This window comes from Eschrichtius robustus, chromosome 6 (genome assembly GCF_028021215.1).
Source record: "Eschrichtius robustus isolate mEscRob2 chromosome 6, mEscRob2.pri, whole genome shotgun sequence".
In the NCBI taxonomy this organism is placed as follows: domain Eukaryota; kingdom Metazoa; phylum Chordata; class Mammalia; order Artiodactyla; family Eschrichtiidae; genus Eschrichtius; species Eschrichtius robustus.
In genome coordinates this window covers 14,705,556-14,717,876 of record NC_090829.1, presented here as the reverse complement: position 1 = coordinate 14,717,876, position 12,321 = coordinate 14,705,556, and the positions used below count along the sequence as shown (strand labels likewise).

Below are 12,321 nucleotides of genomic sequence, written 5' to 3'. Positions count from 1 at the left end.
GCCCCGTCCTTCTCGTCCGCCCACTGGCCCTCCCCTTCTCGATGCTCTCGCCCCGCCCCTTCCTGCTGCCCCGCCCCAAATCACTCGTTTGGTCCCGCCCCCTGCTGGTAGCCTGGTGGCAAGGAGCGGCGGCCGCCAGCGCCATGGGGACTGCCTCGTCGCTCGTGAGCCCCGCCGGCGGGGAGGTGATCGAGGACACGTACGGGGCGGGCGGCGGCGAGGCCTGCGAGATCCCGGTGGAGGTGAAGCCCAAGGCTCGCCTGCTGCGCAGCTCGTTCCGCCGGGGCGCGGGGGCGGCGGCGGGGGCCGGGCCGGGTTCGCTGCCCCGCGGGGCGGGCGGCGGCGGGCTGCTGGGGGCCAGCTTCAAGTCCACTGGCTCGTCGGTGCCCGAGCTGGAGTACGCGGCGGCCGAGTACGAGCGGCTGAAGAAGGAGTACGAGATCTTCCGGGTCAGCAAGAACCAGGAGTTGTTATCCATGGGCCGCCGCGAGGCCAAGCTGGACACGGAGAACAAGCGGCTGCGGGCAGAGCTGCAGGTAACGCCGGGCCCGGGCGCTCACCGGGGACGGCCGCGACACCCGGGAAACAGAGCCCCGGGGCCGCCTGCCCACCGCCCCGCAGCCTCTTGGCCGCACTGCCAGCTGGACCCTGGACGCCTGACTGCTCTGCATTTTAATTTGAGGGGACACACTGTCTTGGGGTCTAAACTGATTCCTTAACTAACCGCTCCCCCCTTTTCTATTTCTGGTCCATTCATTCAGATGCCTTGAAGCAGTTAGCCTGGAAGTGTCCTGAAGCAGCAAATGCTAATCTCCAGAGAAGTAGGTCCACACGGAGCACACATATACACAAAAGATTTTGGTGACATCTGTTGAGGCAACTCATCAAACCCTTCCTAGGAGTTTTTAACCACGCCTCGCCCTCCCACCCCCCACTCCCCTACCCCCCACCTCCCTACCCCCCCACAGATTTACATAACTCGGAGGTGGGGCTTCTGTCTCGGTTTCTTTTTAATTTTTTTAAAATTTATTTTTATTCTTTTTTAAAATATATTTTTAAATTTATTTATTCTTGGTTTTTTTTGGCTGCGTTGGGCCTTCCTTGCTGCAGGCGGGCTTTCTCTAGTTGAGGCAAGGGTGGGGGCTACTCTTCATCACCGTGCGCGGGCTTCTCACTGCTGTGGCTTCTTACTGCTGTGGCTGCTCTTGTTGTGAAGCACGGGCTCTAGGCACACGGGCTTCAGTTGTTGTGGCGCACGGGCTTAGTTGTTCCGCAGCAGGTGGGATCTTCCTGGACCAGGGCTTGAACCCATGTCCCCTGCATTGGCAAGTGGATTCTTAACCACTGCGCACCAGGAAGCCCCTGTTTTCGTTTCTTTGTGAAGTTCCATGGCTGTTGGATTTCAGTGACCTTGAAGTGAATTTTTCTGGCAGCCCCTGATTTTCACCACCTTAACTGCTGTGGTTGAAAACGTTCCCTAGGTATAGTCAAATTTCCTTAATCCATTTGATTAAATTACTCAAAAAACAATTATTACATGCCCTCCCTGTAAAAGATCTATTTTAACTGATTATTAGGAAAGCTATTTTTTTGTGAGCAAAGTCGTGAGACTTTGTGTCATCAGTTTGGGGCCCCTCTGAGGGTTGTAGTTTGTTTACTCTATTTTTCTTCACTATGGAAGAGACTTCTGGACAGCCCAAGTGTTCCTGAGCTCATTACAGTAGGAATAGAATAAATACCTCAGACCTGATTTTTCTAGAAGGAAGAAGCCTTCTTCCTTCTAGACTAGTCCTTCTAGTCAATCCCTCTCCACCCCCACCCCACCCCCATTAGCTGTTGTATAATTAATACTGTCATCTGGGAAGACATAAGCAGTTTTATCTGTTGTCTTACAGATTTTCTACTGGGCAGTCTTAATGCACTTGCATATATGAAATGGACTTATGCATTTCAGATATCTGATTGCATGCATCCAAGCCATTGTCTTGGATTCACTGCATATTGCAAAACACTGAGGTGGAGGTAGAAAAGAAAGCCAGACCAACCAAGGTAGAGTGCACTAAGTGTTGACAAATGTCACAGTCCCAGGTTATTCCTGTTACCAATCCTGATTCCTTATGTAACCCTTTTGATTCCTTTCTCACATATCTAGACATTTTTTAGAAACCTTCTGTATTTATTTAATCCATTCAGTCAGACATTTACTGGAAGCCTGCCGTGTATCAGGCACTGCAAGTGCTTGGGGCTAGCAAGAGGAGTAAGACATGGAGCCAAGGAGTGCACAGTCTCACAGAAGTAATTATCCTTCAGGTTAAGCCTTACAAGTTGTACTTTTTGTTCTCTTAAAGATGGGAAAGCTGAGGTGTAGTGAAGATTAAGAACTAGTGCAGTATTTCAAAGAAAAAGCATAAATTTCCATTGAAAGCTTAATGTCGAATATCTTCATTTATAATTCAAGCATATTTGCGTTTTTTTTTTCCATTATGTGTTTGAATAGAATGGCAATATGCCATTCTTGATAACTGGTGAAAAAGTAAGTAGATTTTTAAAATTCTAAGATATTTAATATGTATATAAGATAATGTAAAATTTGGGAGGCATGCTATTTTTGTTAGAAATAACAAGGTAAATTATTCCAGGCACTTCAGAAAACTTACCAGAAGATACTTCGGGAAAAGGAAAGTGCTTTAGAAGCAAAATATCAAGCAATGGAGAGAGCAGCTACTTTTGAACATGACAGAGATAAAGTTAAGAGGCAATTTAAGGTAAATTTCATACATCTTTATCCCCAAAGTGATATGGAATAAAAGCAGTATATTTTAAAAGTTCATATAATACTGCGATGAATAACCAGAAGTAAATGATGTAGGAACCATGAAAGTTATAAGAACTAAACTAAAGCGCTTTTTACATTTTTGAGTTGGACGAGGTAAACTTAAGGTAGTTTCAAAGAAAAGGTATAAAAGTGAACATTTTAATAGGAATTTGGGGGGGGGGGCGGGAAGGAAAGTGTTTCTATTAGGGGAAAGCATTTAGAATGTTTGGGGATGTTTTCTATGGGTGAGCATTACTGGCATTAAATGGGAGGGGGACAAATTTGCTAAACATCAGGTAGCACACGAGGCAGCTCCACACTACAGACACACATCCTGCTGGAATTCCAGTGGGTTCCAGTTACAAAACAGTGATGTAGAGGTACTCAGATTATTCATTCTACAAAAGGGGAGATCAAGGACCAAATGAATATTGATTTTATGAAAGAAAGAATTTTCCCTTAAAAGTTTATGATACAATTTTTGATTATGGAAAAGGGTTTCAAAATTAAAATCCTTCTTTTAAAGATTTTTAGGGAGACCAAGGAAAATGAAATTCAGGATTTATTGAGGGCCAAGCGAGAGTTGGAGAGTAAACTTCAGAGGCTACACGTTCAGGGGATCCATGTATTTGATCCTGGAGAGTCTGATTCAGATGACAACTGTACAGATGTTACTGGTAAATTTATTTCCTATTTATAATATTTTGAGATTTCAATATAGGTATAATGATTGTAGAGCCAACTTTGAATCCTTTTACTTATAAGTAATTGCTGTAACAAATGTGCACTTTCTCTTTCTCAGTTGTTATGACAGCTCTTTTCTATGAAGTCCATGATGCAGAGGCTGAGGTTCCTTCTGTCTCATTGCTCTACCAACCTTAACCCATAGCTTTTCTCTCTCTGGTCTAAGATAGCCCCTCTAAGTCCCAACATCACATCTACAATTTAGCCAGGGGGAGGGAGGGAATACCTTACTTTCCTTGAAAGCACAATCTGAAAGATATACAGATAACTCCTACTCAAATCCCATTGGCCAGAGCTCTACCTAGGAGGATGGGAAAGTGTAATCATTAGGGGGAGAGCCATGTGTCTACATAAAGTTTGGGGTTGTGTCACTAAAGGAAGAAGGGGAGAATGGATGTTGGAGGACAGTTAGTAGTCTCTGTCACATTATTTTTCCACATAATTGATATATTCTTTACAACTATCAGAATATCTGCATAATATTTCATTGAGTGATTTCCAATGCAGTTTTGTGAAATACTTTTAGAGTTTTTGTTTTACAATTAAACATAGAAAGTGTTTTTTCTAGAAATAAAGAAAAACTGGAATCATAGAATGAAAGGGTCCACTGTGTTCCAAGGAAATAATAATGAAGTGTGATCGATTTTGAGAAATATTCTATTTTAAATGTGGTGGAAAAATGCAGTCACTCTCCCATTTATTAAAAAAACTATAATTATATTCTTACAAACTGATGTATTTTGGAGTGAATATGGCAACTGATAATTCCCTCTTAATTTTCATTTTAGTACCATTGGAATTTGACTAGCATCCTGGGACTTTTATTACTAACTTTTGAGAAAAAAAGTGAAGTGATTCTTAATGGCATTAGTCCTAGTGATTATTTCAGTATTGACATATGTTAAAATGTACAGGGTTTCAAAACTATTATATTCTAATTCTCTTAGCAAGTTAATAAAAAGGAGTTAATATTTCCTCATGGGTCTTTCTTCCTATTTCGATATAAACATGAAGAAGGAATGCTTGAGGGAATGTCACTCATTATTTGTCACCCACAAATAATAATCTCAGTTTTGCCAGAGATTTAGCCCAAATACCAGTTTACTTATGTTTAGTCAAGGATGCCATGAATTATTATTTATTAAAAAAAATCAACGTGTTCATAAGTACCTATTGATTCAGAAATTAATTTTTTTGCTCTGGGAGGTTAAAGAAAATGTGCTCTTTACATCCTTAGCTTACATACTAATGAATTACCAATATTAATTACTGGTGTGCCAGTAATAGTCTTCCTTTGAAATTCTTTCCTTCACATTTTACACTGATACCTAAATCATATAGTTAGGAATGTTTTTTAGAATTTTTTTGTTGGGGGGTGTTTTTAACTCCTCTCTGTTATTATAATTCTTTTGGTTATTGTATTCCTAATTTCTTTTCATCTTTCTCTTTTTAATCCCCTTTTTAAGTTTGAGATGATAACCAGAATTATGTTAACCACCACCTTAGAACTTGCCAGAAGTTGGTGGCAAAGTACTTTCAAAATCATTGTTTTGATTTCAAAATCAAAGTTTGAATATCTGTTGTATTTATAATATTGTAGTATTTTTTGCATTAGAAATCCATTGAATATATATGATAAGTTTTTGAAATTTCAGTATAATTTGGTTTTCATTAGATGAAATCTCTTGCTTTTACAGCTGCTGGACCCCAGTGCGAGTACTGGACTGGTGGAGCCTTGGGAAGTGAGCCCTCCATAGGGAGTATGATTCAGCTTCAGCAGTCTTTCCGGGGCCCTGAGTTTGCCCATAGTTCTATAGATATAGAAGGACCCTTTGCTAACGTCAACAGAGGTAACACACACCATTTGCCAATTACCTTGGTTAATGGTAGTGACTGTTTGTGTACTATAATCTTGTGCTGGGAAAACTGCCACCAGCAGAGCATGAGACTTGTGTTCTGGGTGTCTTCCACTGTCAAACCATCATGTACTGGTGCTTGTCACTGACCAGGAGTGATGAAGTTACATAATTCACATCAGGATCAGATGGTGCCTCCCAGCCAGACTGGCCAATAGGTTCTAATAACTGAATTTCTGGTCTGAGTTCTCGGATATTTTAGTTGAGCGGTGAGAGCCTAATGTAGATTAACTGAAAAACAGTAGTGTTTAGTCTTTCCCTCTGCATCTTTGATGGTGTTGAAGGTTAGAGAAGCTGTGGAGTAGAGTACAAAACTTCAGTTATATAATATAGTATTCTTATTCATTATCTTTTATATAATTTGGTATCCAAAACAGCTCTTAAGATCTGTTCAGAATTTCAATACCACCTCAGATCTGAAATGTTATAAGTAGCTCCACTCTTTTCTTAAAACTTTGAAATATAGGGACTTCCCTGGTGGCACAGTGGTTGGGAGTCCACCTGCCAATGCAGGGGACACGGGTTTAAGCCCTGGTCAGGGAGGATCCCACCTGCCGTGGAGCAACTAAAGCCATGGCTGCTGAGCCTGTGCTCTAGAGCCCGCGAGCCACAGCTACTGAGCCCACGTGCTACAACTACTGAGGCCCACGCGCCTGGAGCCCGTGCTCCATGACAGAGACAGGCCACTGCAGTGAGAAGCCCGCGCACCACAACAAGGAGTGGCCCCTGCTCGCTGCAACTAGAGAGAGCCTTGCGTAGTGGCGAAGACACAATGCAGCCAAAGATAAATAAATGAATAAATAAATTTAAAAAAAACAAACAGAAAAACCTGAAATTATTTATCTATTAGCAAAATGAAGATTATTTTTTTAATTATGCATTTTGAAGTAGTCAAATATGTCTTAAAATATTCATTCTCACTAACTATCTTTTGGTTATTTTTTGTTTTGTACCATTCTTGAACTTTCATTTTGACTCAATGTATTTCAAGAATAATAAGTAGATAAAACTATAGGCCAGCCTGGGAATGTAGGCTCTCCTCAAGTAGCAAACTAATTGAACAGCCCATGTTGCCTAGTTCCCTGACATTTGATTGGAGCCACGGGTACCCCAGCAAAGACCACTGGTGGCATTGATTGCTTTAATCCCCAGGATAGAATTTGAGGTTAGAGAACTGATTGCCTTCTAATATCTTATTCTAGAAGCTTTGTCGGTATTACAAGTGAGATCAGATGATGCCTGTTGTTTTCTTTCAGACTTTTGGGGAATCATCTTGTCAAATGTTTTCTAGTAATCTTTTTTCAGTAACTTATGAGAAATTTTATTTTCAGATGACTGGGATATTGCTGTAGCTAGTTTATTACAAGTTACCCCCTTGTTTTCACATTCTCTGTGGAGTAACACTGTCAGATGTTACCTCATTTATACAGATGAAACCCAGCCCGAAATTGATCTTTTCCTTAAGGTGAGGACATTTATAAATTCTGTATTCACTGATTTAAAATAAAGTTAATATTGTGTCCTGGTTATGATACTATTGATTGCCTGAACCAAGTAGTTTACTACCTACTAGATTATGTCTTAAAGAGTTGGAAGCATCTTGGGCTTTTCTTAAGAAAACGTCTTACTCAGTATTATCAGTATATTCAAATTAAGACCTTGGAACTTTATGCTTTTGAATGCTTCATTACACGTTCTCCACAGTGTTTATGGCCCTTACTGATGGTGCCTGCTATAGTTAATACCTGCCAGCTCTATTCTTGAATCTGTTTCAGATTATGGCAAAATTTAATCCTTGTCATGGTTTTAAATTTTTCAAGGCAGCCATTGGGGTTAATCTAAGGCAGGGGTCACCAAACTACAGCCTGTGGGCCAAATCTGGCCTGCAGTCTGTCTGTGTATGACCTAGAGCTAAGAATGGTTTTTACAGTTTTAAACGGTTGAAAAAAATCAAAAGAAGAATAATATTTTGACATGAAAATTATATGAAATTCAAATTTTGGTGTCTATAAATAAAGTTATATTGGAACACAGCCACGTGCAATGTATTGTCTCAGGTTGCTTCTCACTAATGGCAGAATAAATTATGATGGAGACTAAATGGACCACAAAAACCTCTGCCAAAACAGCCAAGTTCTTAAGCTGTTATTAATTTGCCATCTTGCCCTTTACAGAAAAGTTTACCAACTACTGTTCTAACTGAATTTTAAATAAATATGCATGTCACATGCTATACCTGCTATATTAACATCATCCAGATTGTTGATTAATAAGTTCATTTAGCTTTCCTTTTTGATAATAATCAATTTTGGTAAAAAGACAAAGTATTTTGAAAACCAAAGCTTCTACTCAGTATAGGCTGTTCCCAAACACAGGTTGAGGGAATTACTAATTTATTGCGTAATAATAATCATCATTACTAAGTACCTTAATTTGTTATAGACCAACATATTTTTATATCTGTTTGCTTTAGTGTTCTAATATATCACGGCGGACACTTTTTACTATATAAATCTATGGATTTACATTTTTCACCCTATAACAATAAACAGAAGTCATTTGTAATAATAAAAATAAATAACTACCAAAGCAAAATAGCCTAATACTTTACTCCTGTTGTTTTAAGTTTATTATGAGATAAATCATTTTCTGAGCTAGGAAACAGGAAAGTTGCTAAGCTATTACTATTTTTATTTTATAGAGAAACTTGCCTTTTCTCTTAAAGGTTTTCTTTAAGATGTGATCATATATTTTTTAAAGTTTTAAATCAGAGAATATCCAACATAACCTTTTTGATTTTAAGTAGTATAAAGCTGACTAGATCTTTAGTTAAATAAGCTGTGCTTTCTTATGTTTTAATTTGTTTTTAGGACTATTCACCTAAACTTAAAAGAATGTGTGAGACAATGGGATACTTTTTCCATACTGTGTATTTTCCAATTGATATTGAAAATCAGTACCTCACTGTAAGAAAATGGGAAATTGAGAAGAGTTCATTAGTTATCTTATTCATTCATTTAACCTTACCAAGGTAAGATGAAAATTTTATAATTTATTATAGAAGTTAAACTCATAAATAGAATTGAGATTACCAGATGAACTTGAAAGATAAGTTCTAATTGCACTCTTATAATAAAAAACAATCCATGAAATTCAATAAATTCTATGATTTTAATACGTGAATAAAATAAAAAATTAAAAGTTTCACACTGTTAAGCTTGTTTAATTGGTTATAAGATTAACATCATTCACGTAAAGATCATTTTAATCAGGGGTCAGCAACCTATGGCCCTCAAGTCAAATCCCGTCAGCCACCTGTTTTTATAAATAAAGTTTTATTGGAGCACAGGTATGTTCATTCATTTATGTATTGTCTACAGCTGCTTTCACACTACAACAGCAGAGCTGAGTATTTCAGCAGAGACTGTATGGCCCGCAAAGCCCAAAATGTTTACTAGCTGACCCTTTACAGAAGAAGGTGGTGACCCCTGATTTCAATAATCAGCATTAACCTTCATTATTTTCTTTCTTCAGATACAGATTGAGAGGCACTTGAACACTTCCATAGGTGTTAAATCATATTTTTAATTCTCTGAGGAGCTAACTACTTAAATCCAGTAAAGTGAGCAGTTTTCTTATAATGTGAAATATAATCACACCAATGAATCTAGTCTGCAAATGAAGCTTTTTTTTTTTTACCAGTTAGATATATAGATAGAAGACAAAATAAGATAGATAGGAGGTTAAATGAGAAGTTAATTTTTCATTCTATATTTTCTGTCTCATTGGATTTAATCCTTCCAGAGCATTTTTCTCTTTTTATTGAGGACCAACTCTGACTTTAACTGTGTTTGGAAGTGTTTGGAGCCCTAAACTTTATGAGAGTCCCTGCAGTATAACCTATCATTGATCCTTAAGACTCTACCCAGAGGCCAGGTGGCCAGGGAGCTACGTGGTCAAGGAACCTTTTCCCAAAATAAGTTTAAGGATTCCTTCAACTTGATTTCCTTTAGTTGGAGTCCTTTACTTCCCCTTCCCTCTTTTATTTTCCTGTTTTGTTTTTATATTAAGAATATATCCTGTTTTATTCTTTAATATCTAGGTAGTATTTTATCTTAGGTGATAGTATATGTCATTTGTTGTTTTTCTCTTGTTAATTCTTTAATCGTTAAAACCATGTTGTTTTTTCTTTCTGTTTTCTTCTTTTTGCTTTTTTTTTCTGTTTCGTATTGGGGCAGGTATTTTAGTTTTTTATGCAAATTCTGAATCATATAATGGCTTTCCCCTGTATACACACACTAATTTGCCTTTCTAGACAAACTTTCATTTAATGCTTTTTAGAAAGGGGAATTGTTTAGTTTTCCTTGTGATGTAGAAAACACTAGTAGGTTATTTGAAGATTTTTCTGGAATTTAAATAGGAATAGTACAAACTGTAGTTAGGGTACATTGAGCATAGTTAGAATTTTTTTTTAACCTTTACCACAGTCAAGATTTTAATAGCTATCTAACCTTCCCCATCTGCCTCTGGATCTTTCTTACAGTGTATCTGGGGTATAAGGGTTCAGATCATTTATTGAATGAGTAAAGACTAAAGGACTAGAGAAGAGAAAAATCTTGAAACCTTGAGGCTGATGATATTTGTGTTTTAACTTGAAATTATATAATTGTGAATAGAATTAGGTTTTCCATTTATTTGCAAAGTCTCATGAGTATGGACCATTATTTTGAGCAGTGTTTAACAGTGTTTTTGAGAAGTTTTTTTTAAATTAGATTTTAAAAAATTAAAATTATGTATGCTTTAAAATTTAATTTATTGTACAGTTGATTGTACCTACTCTCATTGTCTGCTAGTGAATATATTATACTTTAATATTGACACTTAACTAGAATAGAGCTATAAAAACATCCATTTTTGGAAAGTTTCACTTATTCTGCAGCGGGGCCTTTTCTGGCCACTTGTCATTGTAGTAAATCCCCCTTCTTGGCACTTAGGTTAATTGACTAACTGTGTGCTGCCACAGTGCAGTGTAGCACAAGAAATACTGATTTCCAATCTAGCCTGTTATTGGAAGACTGTGAAGAAGCTTTTCTGAAAAACCCTGAAGGCAAACCACGATTACTTTATCATCGTTTGGAAGATGGGAAAGTCAGTTCTGACTCTGTCCAGCACCTGATTGATCAAGTTTCTAACCTGAACAAGACCAACAAAGCCAAGGTAAAATTCATAGGTTGTTTTTAAGAACATGCTTGGCAGAGAGAGGTGCTGGCGTGTTTGGGGAGAGGAAGGAAGCCAGCGGGGCTGGAGCAGAGCGAGTGAGGGGATATGAGTAGGAGCGGTCACGGGGGCCGATGCTGAAGAACCTTGTTTTTTTACTTAGAGTGAGGTGGGGAGCCATTGAAGGATTTAACCAAAGAGGAAGAAATGCTATTCTGACAAGACTTTCCTGGGCTGCTGTGTTGAGAACTGACTGTGGTTTGGAGGGAAGGTAGTGGGGTAGGGCAGAGGTGGAGAGCTGTTGCCGTCATCCAAGTGAGAGATGCTGGTGGCTTAGACCAGGGTGGTGGTAGAGGATGTGATAAAAAGCAGTAGGATTCTGGATAAATTTTGACAGAGCCAATAGATTTCCTAACAGATTAGTTGTGGACTATGAGAGAAAGAGAGGCATCAACAGCAATATGTGCCTAAAAAGTGTATTATCTGTAAGTGGATAAATCAGAATCTTTACTGTGCTTTTTTCCCAAGCACAGAGTCCTTCTATCTATTGTTGACCAAGGATTAGTGTAAGGAGGAGCCTTTTCATAGTAACCTTTCCTGAAAGCATTGGGAAAAGCCAAAAACTGATGACTAGTAGAAGGATTTGATCATCCCTATATGCGTGGTGGGATATATTTTAGAATAGAGATTACAGGCTTTGCATTACTGCATGCTGAGATAACTTGGTAAATGTTTATAGTTAGTGTTAAGAATACAATCAAAAACAACTCTAGGATTTTGACGAAGTTTCTGTTTCTCTATGCCTCGCCAGAAAATAAGATCAAATATGAATACAAGCATTTTTCTTGAGGCCAGCATAACATAGTGAAGAGTCTAAGACAAGAGTACATTTTTATTACAGTTAATCTCCAGAGCCATTTCATTCTTTGTTTGAATTATTTTAGTACCAGCCTAGTTCACTAGGTGCCACGACGAAAGATATTAATCTTTATCTTTTTTCTATTTTTTCTATAAATATTGCTTTTAAAAATTAGTATACTAGAGGACGAATTTTTTTATATAGGAGTCAAATAAGATCTCTCTACTATGATTATAAATTTAAATGTAGGATAAACTTCTTTGCTTTATTGGCATAAAGATGGATTTTGAAGGTTATGTGTATTGAATGGTACAGAAATACATAAGATGAAATTAAAGTAGCTGTTTAACTCATGTGTGTGTGTCAATGTGTAGGCATGCATACGTGTGTGTACACATGTGTACGTGTGTATATGTGTATGTGTGTTTACAAAAAAAAAAATGACCTTTATTCAGGACATCAAGAGAAGGGACACTCAGCAGAGTGATTAAAACAATAAAGGCCGGTGTTGGTTTTCCCAGCTTTGGAATGCTCATACCCAAAAAGGTGAATTGATTAGCAAGGTATCCACAAGTTCTTACCTGAAGCAGAAATGTGAGAATTCAGCCATTGGAATTTTCCTGAAAAAAGACCATTCCTTTCACCCTGGGCCAAGCCCCCCAGCCAAGCAGGGGAGGAACTGAGAGTGACAGTTGGGGGGCGGGGGGTGCCTTGTCCTCTGTACCGGCTCCCCAACCTGTCCCCCAAGTGAAGGTCGTGGAGCTGCCCTC

At 38.5% G+C, this 12,321-nt stretch overlaps 1 protein-coding gene across 6 annotated transcripts in view; it reads left to right on the top strand.

Moving 5' to 3' along the window:
* Window positions 1-106: 106 nt before the first annotated feature.
* Window positions 107-12,321, top strand: part of NPHP3 (nephrocystin 3) — a 42,393-nt gene continuing 30,178 nt past the window's right edge. For all 6 annotated transcript variants that reach the window (XM_068545921.1, XM_068545919.1, XM_068545918.1 and 3 more), the window contains exons 1-7: window positions 107-536; window positions 2,640-2,765; window positions 3,342-3,492; window positions 5,257-5,409; window positions 6,807-6,940; window positions 8,346-8,506; window positions 10,536-10,692. In XM_068545921.1, coding sequence (XP_068402022.1) covers window positions 144-536; window positions 2,640-2,765; window positions 3,342-3,492; window positions 5,257-5,409; window positions 6,807-6,940; window positions 8,346-8,506; window positions 10,536-10,692 — 1,275 coding nt within the window. In that variant the 5' untranslated portion in view covers window positions 107-143. The remainder of the gene's footprint in view (window positions 537-2,639; window positions 2,766-3,341; window positions 3,493-5,256; window positions 5,410-6,806; window positions 6,941-8,345; window positions 8,507-10,535; window positions 10,693-12,321) is intronic.